Below are 20,328 nucleotides of genomic sequence, written 5' to 3' on the forward strand. Positions count from 1 at the left end.
GTTTGCCTTGCACACACCTGACCCAAGTTTGATCCCTGGCACCATATATGGTCTCCCAAGCCCCACCAGGAGTGATCCCTGAGTGCAAAGCCAGGAGTAAGACCTGACACTGCTGAGTGTGGTTCAAAGGCAAAAGCAAAAACAAAAACAGAAAAAAGACATCATAGGACAATCCAAAACAAACAGACACAGACACCCCCTCATATTCACACCCCTCCAGAAGTTCTTCCCCACCTCTTAGTCACACTATTCTTCCAGCACACGTCAATTCATTTCTTCTGGGGTTCTTGGTGGGCTTATTCTCAGTGACCCCCAGAGCTTATACTCTCTCACAGCAGATGCTGTTTCTTTTTTGGGGTCGCATCTTATGAGGCTCTGCACTCAGGAATTACTCTTAGTGGTGTTTGGGAGACCATATGGGATGCCAGGGATCGAACCCGGTTGGCTGCATGCAAGGCAAAAGTCTTATCTGCTGTACTATCACTCCAGCCCCTTAAGTCCCTATTCTAAGAATCCATCAATGATGTCATGTGACGACCTAGTGGATATGAAGGACTAACGAGCATTTAGCAATGTTGGAAAGTTTCTCAAGAACACTAAACATTAGGGAAGTGCAAATCAAAAGCACACAATATATCATCTCACACTCATTAGAACGGCTACTATCAAAACAAAACAACAACAACAAAAACAGAAACAGGATGGAGAGACAACAGAGGCTAAGGTGCTTGCCTGTACACAGCTGACCCGGTCCAATCTGGACCACAGCATATGGTCCTCAGGGCACATCCAGGGAGTAATTCTACAGCCAGGAAGTGATTCCCAAGTCAGGAGAAAGCCCTGAACATCACCAGGTGTGGTGCCAACCCCAAAACAAAAAACAAAAAAAATCTTAAAAAATTTTTATTTTCATAAAGTTGTTCACAATAATTGGAAACAAAAAATTCTTTTTAAAAAAAATTTATTTATTTTTAATTAGTGAATCACCGTGAGGGTACAGTTACAGATTTATACATTTTTGTGCTCATGTTTCCCTCATACAAAGTTCGATAACCCAGTGCCCATTTTCCACCACCGGTAAACCCAGCATCCCTCCTACCCTCCCCAATCCCATCTCTCCCCACCCCACCCTGCCACTGTGGCAGGGTATTCCCTTTTGTTCTCTCTCTCTAACTAGGTGTTGTGGTTCGCAATAGAGGTGTTGAGTGGCCACTGTGTTCAGTCTCTAGTCTACATTCAGCCCGCATCACCCTTCCCCCGCATGGCCTCCGACCACATTATACTTGGTGATCCCTTCTCTGAGTTGCACTCTCCCCAGAATGTGAGGCCAGCCTCCAAACCATGGAGTCAACTTCCTGGTACTTATTTCTACTATTCTGGAAACAAAAAATTCTTTATGGGACATGGGAGATAGCTCAAAGGACTGGAACACAGGATTCACACGCTGGAATCTGGATTCAGTTCTGGGCAGCAAATGGTCCCTAGAGCACCACTAGGAGCAAACTCCAAGTATGAAGCCTGGATTAGCACCAATAGGGATGGCCCCAAACAAAAATACCAAATGAAACTCTGTTTTTGGTCTCAGGGCCACACCCAGTGGTGGTCAGTGGGTACTCCTTACTCTGCACTCAGGAATCACTCCTGGCAGGCTCATGGGATCATATACAATGCTGGGGAGTGAACCAAGGTGGGCCACATGCAAGGCAAGCATCCTACCTGAGGTACTATCTCTTCGGCCCCAAACAAAAATTTTTTAATGCGGGAGAGAGAGGAGGGGAGGAAAGGTAATGCCCAAAGAGTTAGAATGCAAAGACTAGAGCACAGCACCAAGAGGTGTGGACCCTCCATTTTTTTTTCTTTTTGGGTCACACCCAGTGATGCACAGGAGTTACTCCTGGCTCAGCACTCAGGACTTAGTCCTGGTGGTGCTCAGGGGACTATATGGGATGCTGGGAATCAAACCCGGGTCGGCACGTGCAAGGCAAACACTCTACCTGCTGTACTATTGCTCCAGCTCAGGCCTCTCCAAATTAAAAGGAAAAAGAACTCTTTAATGGCTTTTCATGAGTTTAATCATGGCCTATGAGGATGTTTTTGACAGCTCTTCACCATTGGCTATTTGATTTTCCATTGTATGGCTAGATTGAGTCTTCTAGTGAAAGATGAATGTTTAGGTTATTTATAAATTTTTGTCACTATAAACATTGTTATAATTAACGTTACATGCATCTGTTATATAGTTTATTTTACGTGCACGAGTATATTTGATCAGAAATAATAAGCATTTGGACTTTCGACAAATATTAACAATTTAGAGCTCCACCAGCAATGTGTAAGAGGGCTTATCTATCTCCCAAAAACCAAGCCAAAAGTATTTTGTTAAACATTGGATTTTTTTGCAATCTATAGGTGAAATATGATATCTAAATGTAGTTTCAATTTTCTTGTGAGAGGCTTCTATACCTAAAAGCCATTTATCTTTCTTTTTTATGTTAACCATCCTATTTTCTTATTGGATTTTCATTCTTTTTCACATTGATTTGAAGGAATTTTGTATATATTAAGTACATTAGTTTGTCAGACTTACAAGTACTCCCCCCACATTGAGCCATTTATCTTAATTTACGGTGTTTTTTTGCAGAACTTATAGATTTTATGTTGACAATGTCATTTTTATACTTTGGAAAATTTTGTGCTATTCTGAAAAATACAATCTCTGCTATAACATTGTAAATGCATGGTTTTACATTTTTTTAATATGTAAACACAACTGATTCATATAGATTTCTTTTAGTATAAGGACTGAAGTAGCAAAACAACATTTTTTTTTGAGAGGGCTACAGAATTGTTTCAATACCAATTATTGTACTGATTTTTCTGTGTGCTGATCTTTCTGTGCCGATAGACAATACTATCTGTATCATAAACTAAAAACTGCTTCTGGACTCTGTTTTGTAATCTGTATAAACTACCCATGCATTCATATTGTCATTTGGATTTTGCTATTTTTTAATTCTTGTAGGTTTTAATAACTCAATACCTGGGTGAATGAATCCCCTCTCCTTAACCTTTTCTTTCATTTTTTGGGGGAGGACGCAGAGGAGGGGGGCTGGTAGTAGTGGCAAGGATGGAATCCAGAGTCACTCATTCTAACCCTGCACTACATTCCCAGCCCCAAAATTCTTATTCAGAACGATCATTGCTACTTTGCATTTTGGGTCATACCCAGCAATGGTGGGAGTGACTCCTGGCTTATTTTTCAGGGGCTGCTCCTGGTGGTGGTCAGAGAGGCTCCTAACTCGAAACATATGTCCCAACCACTTATGCCATCTCTCTAGCCCCTAATCATGGTTACTCTTTTTCTTTTCCTTCCTTCCTTCCTTCCTTCCTTCCTTCCTTCCTTCCTTCCTTCCTTCCTTCCTCTCTCTCTCTCTCTCTCTCTCTCTCTCTCTCTCTCTCTCTCTTTCTTTCTTTCTTTCTTAGCCACATCTGGCAATGCTCAGGGATTACTCCTGGCTCTGTGTTCAGGAATCACTCCTAGCATGCTCAGGGGACCACATGAGATGCTGGGGAACAAACCCCGTCAGCTGCACGCAAGGCATCGCTTTGGCCTGTCATGGTTACTCTTTTTATTTTTTTGGGGGGGAGGCCAGAGTTTAGGGCTATACCCAGAGGTGTTCAGGGCTGATTCCTGGCTCGGCACTCAGGGATCATTCCCGGCAGCCTCAGAGGACCATAAGGGATGCTAGAGATTGATCCCAGCTGCCTGGAAGTCAAATGTCCTACCCACTGTCACTCTAGTACCCCACTTATAATGCAAACATTTCTATATGGGTCAAAGAGATAGTACAGAGTTAAGGCATATGCGACCAACCCAAGTTCAATTCCTGCCAGCACACAGAGTACCACCAGAGCACAGAGCCAGGAGTAACTCCAAGTGTGGTCCAACCCCCCACTCCCAAAAACTTCCAAATAGGGCAGGAGTGCACCACCAGGAGTGCAGAACCAGGAGTAACCCCTGAGCATCAACGGGTGTGACCCAAAAAGCAAAAAGAACAAAAGTTCCACATGAAGTTTTTATTCAGATTGAATAATATGTTGGTTTTTTTATTTGTAGATTAATTCATTAAAAAGCTGATATCCTTATAAGAGTCTTTCTACCCAAAATTAGTCTATTTCTTCTCATTAATTCAAGCCTTTTGTTGGTTTTGGACCATACCAGATAGTATGGTCTCCTAGCATGCTCAGGGGACCACATGAGATGCTGGGAACAAACCCAGTCAGCTGCGTGTTGGTTATGGACCATACCAGATAGTATAGCTCAGAGGCTACTCCTGGAACAATGCTCAGGACGCTTACCTTTTACATGGGCACCACTGGGTGTGGGCCAGCACCCAAAATTACTCTGTGCTGGGGCTTGGTCATGTGCAAAACACAAGCACTTACCCATTAAACTATCTCTCTGCTCCTTCCCCCCATACTTTCTAATGTTTTACTGTTTCTTTAAACATAATAGTTGGACCCAAGTCTTACTCATATTAACGTTTCAGCCGACACCATGTAACTTTCTAGGTAAACTATATCATAAACTGTCACCCCTGGAAGTGCTCAGGGGTTGCTCATAGAGATACTTAGGAGACTATGCAGTGCTGAGAATCAAACCTGGGTCTTCTGCATGCAAAGCACGTGTTCCAGCACACTGGGCCACCCTGTCCTCAGGATGTTATCCTATTTTTTGTTTGTTTTTTTTTTTTGCTTTTTGGGTCACACCCGGCGATGCACAGGGTTCACTCCTGGCTCATGCACTCAGGAATCACCCCTGGCGGTGCTCAGGGGACCATATGGGGTGCTGGGAATCGAACCCAGATCGGCCACGTGCAAGGCAAACGCCCTACCCCCTGTGCTATCACTCCAGCCCCATGTTATCCTATTTTTGACTGTACTCAAGTCAAATGCCCCATGGCTGTTCTATCACTCCAGCCCAGCTCTTCTCTTACCTCTTTCTTATAATTAAGTAGATTAAAACATCCAAAGCAACATAAAATAGTCACAGGGACATACTTGGCAAATACAAACTCCTAATTTCAATGGACCCGCACGGCAGAGCCTGGCAAGCTACCCGTGGCGTATTTGATATGTCAAAAACAGTAACAACAAGTCTCACAATGGAGACGTTACTGGTGCCCGCTTGAGCAAATCGATGAGCAACAGGATGACAGTGAATTTCAATGAAAATAATCTAGATTTTTCTTCTGCAGATGGGTATGCGGCTCAGTAGCAAAGCACATGCCTCACATGCATGAGACCTGGATTTGATCCCTGGAACTGCCAAAATAGAAAAAAAAAGGATTCTGGTTTCTGAGATATCTGTATTTTGACACACTGGTGGAGTTAGATATTTCATTGTCTCAGATGTTCTATCTACGATTAGTTCAGAGGGTTTCAGTTCATGTATGACTGTCTATTTACATGTTTGTTTGTTTTTTGCTTTTTGGGTCATACCCAGCGATGCACAGGGGTTACTCCTGGCTCTGCACTCAGGAATTACCCCTGGAGGTGCTCGGGGAAACATATGGGATGCTGGGAATCGAACCTGGGTCGGCCGCGTGCAAGACAAATACCCTACCCACTGTGCTATAGCTCCAGCCCCTACATGTTTTTTTCTTAGAGAAAAAACAGTAGATATTAAGTAGAGAATATGCTGACTTAGAACGCACTATGAGGGCTGGAGCTATAGTACAGCAGGTAGGGTGCTTACCTTTAATGTGGCCAACCCGGTTTTGATCCATGACATCCCATATGGTCGCCCAAACACTGCCAGGAATAATTCCTGAGTGTAGAAGTAAGAGTAACCCCTGAGCACTGCTGGGGGTGGCCCCCAAAGAAAAACAAAAAGAATGTGAGAGCGCTCAAAGGGTGGAACACGTGCCTTGCACACACCTCAGGAGGCCCTGAGTTGGATTCCTGGCCCTACACGACCCTTCTGTCCCCAGAAGCACCAGGAAGACACCTATTTTGTTTTGGGTCATATCTGGCGGTGCTTAGGGGACAATGTGGTGCCGAGACTCAAACCCTAAGCCTCAGATATGCACAAGTATCCTACACTGAACCACATCCCTGGAGCTAGGGAGCACCCTAATAAAGACATGCATTGTTTTTTAGGGGCGGGGGGATGAAACAGCTGCTACAGCGCAGGCACACAGCTCTCCCAATCTCACTGAGCGCAGCGCTGGAGGCCCCCAAGCGCCATCACCCGTGGTTCTGAAGATCCACTGCACCCCTGAGGTGGGCAGGCATTCCCAGGGACATACGGGCCACAGCAGCAGCGCACCCTTGGGCCCTTGTGCTGAACCTTGACCTGGCTGCCAAGAATTTCTGGTGGGACTTCCCATGCTCCACTTGGGAAACAGAATAAACAAAAATAAATACAGGAGGGGCTTAGTACAGCAGGTAGGGCACTTGCCTTGAACATGGGCAACTTGATTTGACCCCCAGCATCCCATATGGTCACTCAAGCAGCACCAGGAGTAATTTATGAGTGCAGAGCCTAGAGTAATCCCCGAGTATCAGTGGGTGTGGGCCCAAAACAAAACAAAACAAAAAAACAGAAAACAACAACCAAAACAAAAGACAAGAAAAAGAAAAAGGAGAGGCCAGAGAGAGATATTACAGTGGGCAGGACAGTTGCCTTGCATGTGGCCAACCTGGGTTTGATCTCTGTTACCCCCCTTTGGTGTTCCAAGCCCTACCAAGAGTGTTTGATTCTGAACCACACCCAGAAGTACTCAGGGATTACTTCTGGCTCTGTGCTCAGGGATCACTCCTTGTGGGGTTCCAGAGATCATATAAGGTGCCAGAGACTGAACCTGGGCTGGCCACATGTAACACCCGACCCACTGTACTATTGCACTCATCCCCATCCTGCCAGGACCAATCCCTGAGCACAGAGCCAGGAGTAAGTCCTGAGCACTGCTGGGGGAAGGGAAGGAAGGAGGGTGAAATAAAGGGAATAAAGGAAGGAGGGATGGAGCCAGAGTGATAGTACAGTGGATAGGGCCCTCGCCTTGCAAGCAGTTGACCTGGATTCGATACCGACATCCCATATGGGCCCTGAGCACTGCCAAGGATGTCAGGAGTAATCACTAAGCATCACCAGATATGACCCAAAAAGCAAAAAAAAAAAAAAAAAAAAAAAGAATTAAAAAAAAGAAAGGGACTAGCAGAAATTTCTCTGGACTTAGTTACTAAAATACAGAAATCTAAAACCATGCGGCCGCTCGACCTCATATCTCTTCATTCTCAGCAATGGAAAACAAATTATCAAATGCTTCCTTTTCAGCAGGTCCAACTTTGGGGGAAGAAACTCCAAACAATAGTAGTGAGTTTTTTGTTGAAATATTGAATGTAATCAAAGTAAAGTGAAAGTAAAGTGAAATTTATCAGTTATACAGGCAGGGTGGGGGGCTGGGGAGGTGGGGGGCTGTGGGGAGGTATACTGTGATTCTTGGTGGTGGAATATGTGCACTGGTGAAGGGATGAGTGTCCAAACATTGTATAACTGAGACTTAAACCTGAAAGCTTTGTAACTTTCCACATGGTGATTCAATAAAAGAATAAATAAAAAAAAAAAGGAGGGGGGAAGGAGAAAGGGGGGAAGGAGGAAAAAAAGGAGAAAAAGAAAAAGGAAGGGCTGGAGAGACAGTACAGCAGGTAGAGTGCTTGCCTTGCATCTGGTCAGTCTGGTTTCAATCTTTGGCAGCACATATGGTCCCAAGTACCACCAGGAATGATTCCTCAGTGCAGAGCCACAAATAAGCACTGAGAACAACCAGGTATGACCTAAAAACACAAGTAAAGAAAAGGGGAAAAAATGAAAAAGAGAAAAGCATAATAAAAGCAGAACAGTTTAGAGGCATACCTGATAACCTTCAAGCATATGGTGATGAGTTTATTTTTTTAACATTTTTGGTTTTGGGGGGGCCACACCCAGTGATGCTCAGGGGTTACTCCTGACTGCACACAGAAATTACCCTTGGCAGTGCTCTGGGGAACATAAGGAATGCCAGGGATCGAACTCGGATCGGCAACATACAATGCAAAAGCCCTATCCGGTACAATGGCTCAAGCCCCTGGTGAAGTTTAAATCCCCACTACCCCATATGTGCCAAGCATGATCTTCACAGCTCTACTGAGCTGGGCAGCCCTGTTGTCTGTGATCCTGGCACCCACTCCCACCAAAAACAAAAAACAACAACAACAAAAATACCCAACTGCAAATCCAAAGTTAACTTTGCAATAGTCAACAACTTCATTACACTTGACTTCCTAAGGAGACACAACTGAGACAATATCAAATAGAGTCTGCATCTTCTTCTCTGTGTTCCAAGGCGAGAAGGAAACTGGTTCTACAACAGGAAAAGAAATGGCTGTTTTGTCTAAGTCTGGGGCCTTGACCTTGGCAACCTAGCAGGAGACACTGAGATTCAAACTCTAAGAATAGCAATGAGTCCAAGAGATAGTACAGTGGGTTGGGCACTTGCCTTGCACATAGCTAATCAAGGTTCTATCCCTGGTACCACATATGATTCCCTGAGCAGGTCTAAGAGTGACCTGAAGTCACCAGGAGTGATCTCTGAGCAGAGAGCCAGGGAACAAACCTGAGTACCTCCAATATGACCCCTAAATAAAAAGAACGTGAATAAAATGAAATAACTCAGCAGTTTGAGGGGTGAGAAAGTACAGCCAGTGGGTAAAGCACCCAGCACCCAGGTTCAGTACTTGGCACCTCATACAGTTCCCTGAACACTTCCAGGAGCACAGAGGCAGGAGTGAGGCCTGAGTGTCAATAGGTGTGGTCCCCCAAACAAAACAAAATAAAGCAAAAGGGGCTTATCTACATGTGGCTCAAAAACATCATGCAATCCCAGTGTCTGACATCTCCCAATTAACCTTAAAGATTTATTTCCTGTTTTCAGACAGATAGAAAACTAAGCAAAACATCATTCTTGGATCATGTGTCTTAATTTCTTTTTTGTCATGGAGGTGTTGGTGTCAAGTGTCTCACCCTGCTATTAAACTCAGGGTCTCACATATGCAGGGCAAGAACTAAACCACGGAGCCACATCCCTGTAGTCTTTTTTTTTGTTTGTTTGTTTTGGATCACACCCTGCGATGCACAGGGGTTACTCCTGACTCTGCAGTCAGGAATTACCCCTGGCGGTGCTCAGGGGACCATATAGGATGCTGGGAATCGAACCCGGGTTGGCCGAGTGCAAGGCAAACGCCCTACCCGCTGTGCTATTGCTCTAGCCCCTGTAGTCTTTTTTTTTAAATTTTGCTTTTTGGGTCACACCCGGTGATGCACAGGGGTTTTTCCTGGCTCTGCACTCAGGAATTACCCCTGGCAGTGCTCAGGGGACCATATGGGATGCTGGGAATCGAACCTGTGTTGGCCGCGTGCAAGGCAAATGCCCTACCTACTGTGCTATCACTCCAGCCCCCTCTGTAGTCTGGGGGCCACACTTGTCTCTACTCAGGGCTTATTCCTGGTCTGTGTTCAGGGATCACTTCCAGTAGAGCTCAGGGTACCCTGTGCAGTGCCAGCCTCAAACCCAGGTCTGCTGCATGTAAGACACCCTACTGGCAGTACTCTCTCTCCCTGCCCCCCAGACTCGGTTTCAACTCAAAATAATCAGTTTGGGTTGTAGCGATAATACAGCAGGCAGGGTGTTTGCCTTGCACAAGGGTAACACAGGTTCGATTCCCAGCATCCCATATGGTCCCCTAAGCACCGCCACCCTGTACATCGCTGGGTGTGACCCAAAAAGCAAAAAAGTTGCATGCAAGACAATCTCTCTGGCTCCAGGAGAGATCCCTCTTAAAATAACACTCTATCAAAGCAAGCAAGGACACCTCTGTAATCCTTAAAGAGCTTTCCAATGCATTAAGACTAAAGACCAAAATTGGGACCAAGAACAAGGGTTAAAGTGATCTACCCACCACACTCCAGCCTTCCTTGACTCCCTCCTATGTCCAAACTCCTATGTCCAAATAGCTGTGCTATTCCCTGTCTAGCTCTTGGTCTGGTTGACTATTCCCTTATCAATGGTCAAATCTCAACTATCACCTCTCTGATAACTCTAATAGACATTCTCTACTGCAGCCGATACCCTGAATCAGAAAACAAATCTTTTAAGGGAGCTGAAATAGGTTCATTACACAGTTACATTACTCAGATCACAGGATGGTAAGTGAGACCAGGGCTCTGGCAGCAGGATATCATACATGGTCAGGGCCAGAAGGGTCAGCCTCCCAGTCACACTGGAACCCCCAGGCAATGCCCAGAAGCTGTGGTGTGAGGAGAGACCCTCTGGTCGTGCTTAGGGCTTACTCCTGGCAGGCTCTGGTGCCTGTGGCGCTAGGGATCAAATCTGGATCAGCTAAGTGCAAGGAAAGCAGTCTATAAGCTCTGCACTTCAAACCGCCAATGAAGAGTCAGTAAGCTGTAGCAGTACAGCGGGTAGGGCGTGTGCCTTGCACGCGGCCGACCCGGGTTTGATTCCCAGCATCCCATATGGTCCTCTGTGCAGAGCCAGGAGTAACCCCTGTGCATTGCCAGGTGTGACCCAAAAAGAAAAAAAAAAAAAAAAGAGTTGTAGGCAGTTTTGGAATGGGATCTTCCTTAGCTGCAAAATATTTCTGTGTGGCTACTACACTTAGTGTCCCTTCCAAGAAAATGTCAAACAAATACAGATCCTCTTAAAGCGAGGTATCTTCCTGGTCTCCCGGGCAGCTCTCTCTTTTCCTGTGGGCTTGTTCTCCATCCCAAGATTCCTTCCAGGGCACTCAGCTCTGGGGTCTTCTCTCTAACTCCCGGGGCCCAAAACCACTCACTCCATCAGTCGGGGTGGGCCCGGGCGGGCAGATCGACTGGGCACCGCTCCTCTCCCGGGCCTCCAGGGGCGAATTTCACAGCCCTTCATCCTTTGCTCGCTTTTTGCACCCCTCCTTACCCCACAACTCGCTGGCTAGACCGACTTCTCCAATACCACCTCTATAGGAAACAACAGCTTCTGCAAAAATCACTCTAGACTCTAAACTGGGATGAAAGACTGAAATAATCAATCCTGAGAAAGGCCCCAACACCGGGCTGACTACGGGGCGGGGGGGGGGTCAAGCCGCCCTCTAGCCTGTGGGGCGGGCCCGGCCGGCGCCGCCTGCCTTCGCCCCGAAGCCCATGCCACACAGGGCGGCGCCTTTCCCCGCGAGCGCTCCTGCAAGCGGGAACTTCTCTGGGGCCGGCACCCGCCGACGTTCCGCACGTTACGTTATCCCGACCCGGAAAGCCTCCAATTCGAGCCCTCGGCTAAACGGCGATACCTTTGCGGCCGTGGCCACGCCCCTCGACACACGTTCCCCGCGAACCGGAAAGGATTACGCCGCCGCGCGCCGGGGACCCGGAAGTAGACGTACCTCACGGAAGCCGGCTTTGGCCCTGCGGCTGCTGCCGTCGCCGCGGAGAAATTGTTGGAGCTGGCAGCCTAGGAATGGTGAGACTTCGCGGTTTGCCTCAGCGGGGTCTAGGCGGAGTGGGGGTGAAATGCAGTTTCCCAGTGTGCCACCCGGTAAGACCGACCCCCCTGCAGGTTTGGGGCTCCGCCCCGGTAGCGCCCCGAAAATCTGCGCATGCGTGGGCCGGACCGGGCCCGAATCTGGTTCGAGTTGTTTACGCATGCGCACAGGTGGCCGAAGGTGGGGTGCGACTTGGCCGGGGGAGTAGCTCCCCTCCCCCGCCCCCGGCCGGTGGGGCTTCGGGGGGGCTTCGGCCACACGGAGAGCGTCGGGCTGCACCCGGGGCTGCTCTTTTGAGTTGACTTCATCCCCTCTGCAGTCTCGGGCCCCTGAAACAAACCCGGAATAATCCACTTGTGCCTTGAGGGGACGGGCCCGTGCCAAGGCGGGTGCGCCCCTGCTGCCTTCCGCTCACCAAATCGGGCTACTTTCAGCTCCCGCCTCCCGCCCCCGGCATGGAGCGTCCCAAACGTCTCCAACGGATGCGACAGTCCCTAGGGGTCTCGCCCGGGGCTCCGCCTGCGATGTCCGCCCCCCCACCCCGTCCCCACCCTGGTACCTTAGCCCTCCTGGGGTCCTGGGCAGCGGCGCTTCACATAGTTCGCAGAGCTAGGGTTTGGGTTTTTTTTTTTCCTTTTTAAGATTCCACGAGGTACCACCCACTGAATCTTCAGCTAAACCATCAAGGGGGGAGGGGGAACTAAGAAAACGAAAAGCCGGGATGGAGTTGGCGTTACGTACCCCATTTCTTTGGCCTGTCAGGGGAGGGTGGTGCTGCAGAGCTGAGTGTAGACCTGAGAAAAGAAAAAGTGAGCCCCGAATGCGCTTTCTGAGTCAGGCCCCGTACCTGGGGACTGGCTAGAACTGGCGGGGGAAAGCACCCCTGCGAGCACGAGCTCCTCTCTGCACTTTTCTGCACCCAAAGATGCGGGTGACCTGGAAGCCTCCGGCCTTGAGCCCAGCATGGTTGCTGTCTGTGCAGTTGGGCGCTGGGGCCCTTCCTCAGGAGGAGCCTGAAGGAGCCTCGTTTCTCCTTTGCAGCATCTCCTCCCGGCCTTTAAGCTCACCTTCTCTGAGTCCTTGGATGAGCCCGTGGGACCCTTCCTCCTAGCCCTGTGGTTCGGAGCCGGTGGCTTTGGGACTGTAAGAGGATGGACAAAGGTAGTATGAGCTTGGGCCAGCTCCCCCAAACACTCGGACCCAGCATCTGCCCATTCCACCTGGTGCCTGGCCTGTCCCTTCTAGCGTGGCAGGCCTCAGCCCACTCTCCCCTGCCCCCTTGCGCCAGCGGCACCCCGTACCTCTCAACAGAGGCTGCAGTTGACTGACTTGCTGTTGTGCTGCTGCTCTCTGGCACGGCCTCATATTGATGGTAGAGGAAGCCGTTTTGCCTGTCGTGTCGGCATCACCAACCTGCCCCGAGCGCCTTGTGCGGCATGACATGACATTTGGCATGGGGAGAACTGCCCAGTGTGGAGCCCTGATGGGGTCTAGAGGGCCAAGGAACTCCCACCTTAAAACCTCGTGTCAAGAAAGCAGAACAGGGGCCGGGAGTGGTGGCGGGGAAATGGGGGCTAAAGAGGGGATTCCATGTGCCAGGTCTCGAGGCTCAGACACTGAGGAGGCCTGTGTTCGCCACTTTCTCTTTTTTTAGATTCTCAGGGGCTGCTAGATTCCTCCCTGATGGCATCGGGCACTGCTAGCCGCTCAGAGGACGAGGAGTCGCTGGCAGGGCAGAAGCGGGCCTCCTCCCAGGCCCTGGGCACCATTCCTAAGCGGAGAAGCTCTTCCAGGTAGGAAGGGCCCTGGGCCAGCCGGCAGGGGCGCCGTGTGCATGCCTTTGTCCGTGGGAAAGAGCTTTTGAGCCTTGGCAGAACCTTTTGCTTTTCCTGCCCCTGCCCCGTCCCTCCCTGTGAAACTGAGTGCCAGGGAGGGAGACCTAGGTCTCTAACAAGGAATCTTGGGTGCAACCTGCTGGCGTCTCAAGGGGTGGAGAGTCTCCAGTTCCTGCCCAGGCCCTGAGCTGGAGCAGTTAGTCCCCTCCTGAGCACTGCTCTACTTCAGAGTCCATGTGTGATGGGCGCGGGCGGGGCAGGGCATACTTACCCGGCAGTACTCTCCACAGGTTCATCAAGAGGAAGAAGTTTGATGATGAGCTGGTGGAGAGCAGCCTGGCTAAGTCCTCTACCCGGGCGAAAGGGGCCAGTGGGGTGGAACCAGGGCGCTGTTCAGGGAGCGAACCCTCCTCCAGTGAGAAGAAAAAGGTGAGGGACTGGGAGATGTGGGGTGGGAGCCAGCGGCCAGATTTTGTTTCCCCACCATGTCAGCTGGCAAGAGCCCTGAGAAGGCTTGTGAGAGGACCCAGCTGCCCCCATCCCAACCTCAGATGCCTCCCTCCCTGGAGCCCATCTCTCCCGACTCCCCCTATTTTAACTGCACACCTCCACCCCCCAGCCCTGTCAGTGCATCCTGTATCACATTCTGTGTGGGAGGCCTGGAGCTTGCGTCTATTCTGGGAGCAGACAGCCTGTTCCCAGCTTTGCTGGGTGTAAAAATAACCCCCAGGTGGCATTGCTCTGGCCCCAGACACTGTACCAGCAAGAGTGTTTTCCTGGTATCCTCCCCACCCACCCTCCCTCAGATTGGGGGTGCCTCCAGCAAAGAAAAGACCCCATATGGTCAAGTACTGTGTCGAAGTACTTTGGCGGGGGCGGGAGGGGGAGGGGCGGTATTAGAAAGCTGAGCTGCCTGCGCTGCTTACTGCTGCCTGGGGCCGGGGCTGCCGCACAGGCCGCAACGCGCTCGCTGGCCCCGTGTGGACTTGAAGCGCACTCTGGCTCTGTTCTGTGCCCAGGTGTCCAAGGCACCCAGCACGCCTGTTCCTCCCAGCCCTGCCCCAGCCCCTGGGCTCACCAAGCGTGTGAAGAAAAGCAAACAGCCACTTCAGGTGACCAAGGATCTGGGCCGCTGGAAGCCTGCAGATGATCTCCTGCTTATCAATGCGGTGTTACAGGTTTTGTGCCCTTCTTTATGCCCACTGCCTACTTCCCAGCCCCTCGGCTACCCCATAGAACCTGTGGGTGGCAAAGAAAGAGTCCTTCTAACCCTGAGGCTGGAGCAAACCCCTCTGGAACTTTGCAGACCAATGACCTGACATCTGTCCACCTGGGCGTGAAGTTTAGCTGCCGCTTCACCCTTCGGGAAGTCCAGGAGCGCTGGTACGCCCTGCTGTACGACCCTGTCATCTCCAAGTGAGTGGAACTGTCTCCAGCAGTGGGGCAGGTTTAGGGACCCCAAAATCTGGCACTTGGGGCCAAGACTTGCATAGTGCTCAAGGGAGGGGCCTGAAAAGTGGGAGTCTTGGGGCCTTGTATGGGCACGATGATTTGGAGAGAAGTTGCTTCCTGCTGCCAACCCTGGCTTGATGCCAGAAGCAAGGGAGCAGTGGATTTGGTTCGGTTACCTTGCATGTCTCTCCACACTTATCTCCCAGATTCTTTCTCCATACGCAGAAGGAGTTGAAACAAAAGAACATCAAGGGGCTGGAGTGATAGCACAGCGGGTAGGGCGTTTGCCTTGCACGCGGCCGACCCGGGTTCGATTCCCAGCATCCCATATGGTCCCCTGAGCACCGCCAGGGGTAATTCCTGAGTGCAGAGCCAGGAGTGACCCCTGTGCATTGCCGGGTGTGACCCCAAAAAAGCAAAAAACAAAAAAAAACATCGAGGCTCCTTTCTGCTCCAGCAACCTACATGCCAGACAAACCCATGCTTGTACCATACACCTCTCTCCTGAGTCACAGTTCAACAGCAGCAGAATCTGGTTCAATGCTTTAACTCTGTCTGCTGCGCCATAGCCCCTGGTATCTCTGAAGCTCCAGCCACGCCATGCTACTCAGGAAGAGGGCAGGTCTCAGCTTGGGAAAGACGAGATATAAGGTGGCTAGTGGGCGACAGCTTTGGCCAACTAAGAAGGACTTGGGGCAGTAGATCAACTGGTCTCGGGATCTCCCTCAGGACTAGGTCTCTTAAGGCCTATGCCTTTGAGTCTCTTCCCAGCATTGAACACAGGATGCTGTGTTAATTCCCAATTTGCACAATTCCCAATTGTGCCAGAATTCCCAAAATTCCCAATTTGCCTTTCTAAACTTTTGACAAGCAGCTGTGCTCAGCCTTGGGTTCTTAATTGTGTGCCTGGTCTCTGGTTCTGGAGCTTAAGGTTCTACAAATTTGATAAAAAATAGGAATTCTGGATTGGTTACTATCCTCCCCTCAACCCTGCCCTCACTCTTCGTCCTCCCTGCCCAGGCTGGCCTGCCAGGCCATGAGGCAGCTGCACCCAGAGGCCATTGCCACCATCCAGAGTAAGGCCCTGTTCAGCAAGGCCGAGGAACAGTTGCTGAGCAAGGTGGGATCGGTAAGACTGAGGGCCAGGAAGGTTGAGGGGCTGGGCAGGGTGGGAGCTGGACCCCCTGGCAAACTACGTGCCTGGGGACAGTGAAGCCTGGCTCCTTGCGCACAGGGAGCTGCAGCTGCTATGGGTTTCTGGGCAGTACCAAGGAGGGGGCAGTGGTGGTAAGGCGGGGGTTAGAGTCAGGCGACAGATGCTTCAGGCTTGCTTCCTGTCCTCCAGACTAGCCAGCCCACCCTGGAGACCTTCCAGGACCTGCTACACCGACACCCCGATGCCTTCTACCTGGCCCGTACTGCCAAGGCTTTGCAGGCCCACTGGCAGCTCATGAAGCAGTATTACTTGCTGGAGGACCAGACAGGTAACTGGCCCAGGAGCTGACAGGCAAGCAGTGGGTGGGGAGGAGAGAAAGTTGGAGCATTTTGAACACAGGTGCCCTGTAAGAATTCTTCAGTCAGCCCCCTGTGTCATGCCTTGGTGCAACAAAAATCACTTTCTACCAGTGGGTGGAAAAAGTTAGAATGGTCTTGAGCACGATGGTAAGTCAGGGTAGCCAACCTTGCCCGAAATTCTGGGCAGAAAGTATTAGAATTGTCTATCGATACTTAGTTGTTTGTCTTTGCTGTTTCAGGTTTACTAAAATATGTCTTAAATTCCTAATGAATAGCATTCAAATCTGAATAAAATAAAAGTCCCCTTCGCTGCTCACCCTTCCCTATTTCCCACTCTAGAGATGATGAATGTTCTTCTCTAACCCCTTCTGCGTCCTCCCTCTCTCAACCTTCTCACTGCCTTCTGACTCACCAGTCGACTGCCTTGGGGTACTCAGAAATCCTTACTGGAACTTCTTTCTGTATATCTCTTGTCCCAAGGAGCCAAATACTCCCCCCTGCTTTCTCAACAGAACTCATCTTATCAGCAGATGTTAATAGAGCAGTTTGGTTAAACTGCAGGAAATTAAATATTCGGGATTAAACTTCCACAATACTAGCATACACCGATTTTCCTTTTGAATAGTATAGCCTGCTGTCAACTCTGAAAGTGAAGCTTTGTCTCCTCCCCTTCACTTGTCACCCTAAAGCTGCAGTTCTAAGTGTGGGGATGGGGGTGGAGTGGCTTATGATAGCGAGCATGATGTATGAAGCCTTGAATTTAATCCCTGGCACTGACAGAAAGAGGGTTTCAGGAAATCTGCTTGTCAGAGGAGGTCCCCCTACTGTCTTCTGAGGCTGTCTGAATTGGGTGCCTGCTCAGGGCTGCTTTATTTCCCTGCAGCTTCCCGATCTCTGCTCCCTTCAGTTGAGGCCCGAGTCTTACTGAGAGAATGAACCCTGGATAAAGTGTATTTACTTTATACCCAGCTTCTCCACCTTGACTTTGAAAGTTATTCTGTGTAAACTTGTTGTATAAATGTTTACTGTTTCTCTTCTCAAGTGGGTATTTGATTTCTCTTTTGCCATTTGGTGCTGGAGCCCACAGGAGCAGGGCCTACCCACTGCTTAGCTGTCAAGGCCTTTGAACACTAGAACTGGTGCAGTTTGTTACCCAACAGGGGCATGTGCTGAGGGTAACCTTGCCTTAGGAGGCAAAGTGCAGGTGGAAGGTTTTGGTTCCTTGGGCCTCCCTCAGGAGGTGGTGTCAAGCTTTGCTTTTGGGAACAGGAGCCCTTGGGAGCTGCTTCCAGGCAGACCTTGCTGTGCTAGAGTGAGCTGGCCTTAAGGAACAAATTCTGTCTTTATAATTTTGGGCCACGTCTTGTAGGACTCAGAGCTTATGGCAGTGCTCAGGGGACCGCATGTGGTGTAAAGGATCGGATCAGGAGGGCTGTGTGCAGCTCTCTCCGCCCTGGCACATTCCGTCTGCCTTGATGGCATCTGCCTTTCTAAAGGCACTTTTGGCACCATGGGAGGATCATTCTGGATCTGAGATGAGGAACTCAGAGCTGGAATCCTAGTTCTTGTCCACAGTCACCTGTTCCCTCTTCTGTGGGTCTCGTCACAATACCTGCCTGTCCCTTAAGGCTGTGTGAGAGTCTTGTACAGTGAAAAAGCCCCACCGAGAGCTTTCCTATCCTTTTCTTGCTAACCCTCAGAATGCTTTGTGCCCAGGCACTAACAAGCAACCTAATCTACTCTGCAGGTCATCACTGCTTGCCTCTTGGGGTCAACCTTCGTTGATTTCAGCAGGAAACTGTTCCCCGGACTGCCTTTAGAGTCCTTACAGTGTGTCCCCCCGGTGGTGGATGGGGGCGTCTGTGCAGCGCGTGAGAGCGAGCAGGGGCATCGGCGCTTATTTCCCTCTGTCCTTTGTTCAGTGCAGCCGCTGCCCAAGGGGGACCAAGTGCTGAACTTTTCTGATGCTGAGGACCTGATTGATGACAGTAAGCTCAAGTGAGTGCTGGGCACGCAGGTGTCAACATCTGGATGTAGAGCACAGGCCCCTCCAGACCCACCTCTCCCTCAGCCTCCTGCTCCCCTTGGAGTTCTTCGTCTCCGGCCTTGCTGGTCCTTGCCTCTCCGCACACCCCAACTCAGGGAAGGAGATTGGGTGGAGAGCAGAGCACAGCCTGCTGGCCCAGTGGGCTCCTAAGCCCGGAGAACCCTGTTATGAGCCACATGGCTCCTCCTGGTGACCCAGGGAAGCTCGAAGTAGAGCCTGAGTCACCCTTCTCATCCTGCAGGGACATGCGAGATGAGGTCCTGGAACACGGTAAGTGCCCGGTGGGAAGCGGTACAGAGAGGGTCAGTCCAGTCCATCACCTCGTAGCCTTGGTGCATCCCTCCTGGCACCTTCCCTCTCCACCTCACCCCAGAGTTGACGGTTGCTGACCGGCGCCAGAAGCGGGAGATTCGGCAGCTGGAGCAGGAACTGCACAAGTGGCAGGTGCTAGTGGACAGCATCACAGGTGAGGAAGCGAAGACACTCGGCTGGCCCTGCAGCTCCCATCCTGTGTTGCCCGCTTAGGTGGACCCCCTTTTTCTGGGCCCCTGCCTTTCCCTCGGTAAACCCGGCCCCAGGTCCCTGCCTGCTGCGGTGCCTGGGTGGGCTCTTCCCAGCCCTGTTCCCCACCAGGCATGAGCTCTCCGGACTTCGACAACCAGACTCTGGCCGTGCTGCGAGGCCGCATGGTCCGCTACCTGATGCGCTCCAGAGAGGTGAGGACGGTGGCTCTCCCGTGCTGCCCCCCTCGACCTTTCCCTCTCCTGCCAGTCTCCCCCCACTGCCCTTCCTGGCTTTTCTCCCTGGTTTTTCTTTCCTCAGCCTGTGTGGAGGGTTGCCTTCCCCGCGTTCCTCAGGCCCAGGCCCTCACCTGCCCCATTTCCCCAGATCACCCTGGGCAGAGCAACCAAGGACAACCAGATTGACGTGGACCTATCTCTGGAGGGTCCGGCCTGGAAGATCTCCCGGAAGCAAGGTACCAGCAGGAAGCGGTCAGAGGGACCCTCAGAGACCCACTGGCTAGGGCTGAGTTGCTGGAGTTTCTAAATCTCTTCCTTGGGGAGCCTGAGTGCCTTCTAATCTATCCCCAGGATGCAGAGGGTCTGTGGGGGCTTCTGTTCTCTCCCCCATCCCCGGACACCCCTCCCCTACTCCTCTATTCTCACAGGTGTCATCAAGCTGAAAAACAATGGGGATTTTTTCATCGCCAATGAGGGCCGCCGGCCCATCTACATTGACGGACGGCCTGTGCTGTGCGGCTCCAAGTGGCGTCTCAGCAACAACTCCGTGGTGGAGGTGAGTTGGGGCAGCGTGAGACGGGGTGGCGCGGCTGACCTACCACTGTCTGAGCCTCCCTTCTCTGTGGCCCACAGATTGCCAGCCTGCGGTTTGTCTTCCTTATCAATCAGGACCTCATTGCCCTCATCCGGGCCGAGGCTGCCAAGATCACAGCACAGTGAAGAATGATGGCAGGACCTGGGGCTCTTTCTGGCCTCAGTTTCTCCTGCCAGTCCAGCCGCCTTGAACTGGGAGTGCAGGCTCCTGGAAAGAAAACAGAGTGGGCAGCAGAGCCCATTGATCTGAGCCTTTTGCAGGAGGGCAGGGCTGGGACCTCCAGCTTCCTTAGAGCCAGAGCACCCCCTCTTCTCTTCCAGCCCTGCAGACATCCTCTTCTTTCCCTCTAGACCAGCATTTCTCAGCCAAGGGCCGTATAGCCCAGGATGTCCCAAGGTGGCCACAGGTGAAAATAGTGTAAATGGGGTCACTGAGACTAGGGGGCAACCAGTAGGACGGCGGGGGGGCGGGGGGCATAGGAAGGAAATGAGGTCAGAGGGGCCCGTGGCTGGAAAAAGACGGAGAAACACTGGCCTAGACATCCCCTTTCACTTACGTCTCAGCTGATTAACT

The 20,328-nt window shown here is 50.9% G+C and overlaps 2 protein-coding genes across 6 annotated transcripts in view; one reads left to right on the forward strand and one right to left on the reverse strand.

Annotated features, from left to right (window-relative positions):
- The window catches only part of PRPF40B (pre-mRNA processing factor 40 homolog B), a 66,152-nt gene extending 54,660 nt beyond the window's left edge, over positions 1-11,492 (reverse strand). The window contains exon 1 of the mRNA XM_055125773.1: positions 11,473-11,492. The gene's annotated coding sequence lies outside the window, so the exon portion shown is untranslated. The remainder of the gene's footprint in view (positions 1-11,472) is intronic.
- Positions 11,200-20,308, forward strand: MCRS1 (microspherule protein 1). 5 transcript variants are annotated; one of them, XM_055125778.1, is made up of 15 exons: positions 11,415-11,549; positions 12,613-12,732; positions 13,226-13,364; positions 13,697-13,835; positions 14,426-14,584; positions 14,713-14,822; positions 15,879-15,987; positions 16,204-16,342; positions 18,296-18,371; positions 18,662-18,690; positions 18,794-18,886; positions 19,054-19,136; positions 19,243-19,396; positions 19,589-19,716; positions 19,794-20,308. In XM_055125778.1, exons 2-15 carry the CDS (start codon positions 12,723-12,725, stop codon positions 19,878-19,880), a joined length of 1,455 nt encoding a protein of 484 aa, XP_054981753.1. In that variant the 5' UTR covers positions 11,415-11,549; positions 12,613-12,722; the 3' UTR covers positions 19,881-20,308. The 5 variants fall into 5 exon arrangements, with proteins under 5 accessions (XP_054981752.1, XP_054981753.1, XP_054981755.1 ...); XM_055125780.1 differs by having other exon boundaries at positions 19,309-19,396; XM_055125779.1 differs by having other exon boundaries at positions 11,496-11,624.
- The last annotated feature ends 20 nt before the right edge of the window (positions 20,309-20,328 follow it).

Source organism: Sorex araneus, chromosome 2 (assembly GCF_027595985.1).
Source record: "Sorex araneus isolate mSorAra2 chromosome 2, mSorAra2.pri, whole genome shotgun sequence".
Classification (NCBI taxonomy): Eukaryota; Metazoa; Chordata; class Mammalia; order Eulipotyphla; family Soricidae; genus Sorex; species Sorex araneus.

Excerpts from the sequence above, each read along its gene's own strand:
- MCRS1 (XM_055125777.1), top strand. The coding sequence starts at position 11,237 with ATGCCACACAGGGCGGCGCCTTTCCCCGCGAGCGCTCCTGCAAGCGGG. Across the intron at positions 11,550-13,225 it reads GAGCTGGCAGCCTAGGAATG|ATTCTCAGGGGCTGCTAGAT; the intron begins GTGAGACTTCGC and ends CTCTTTTTTTAG. Across the intron at positions 16,343-18,295 it reads CTTGCTGGAGGACCAGACAG|TGCAGCCGCTGCCCAAGGGG; the intron begins GTAACTGGCCCA and ends TCCTTTGTTCAG.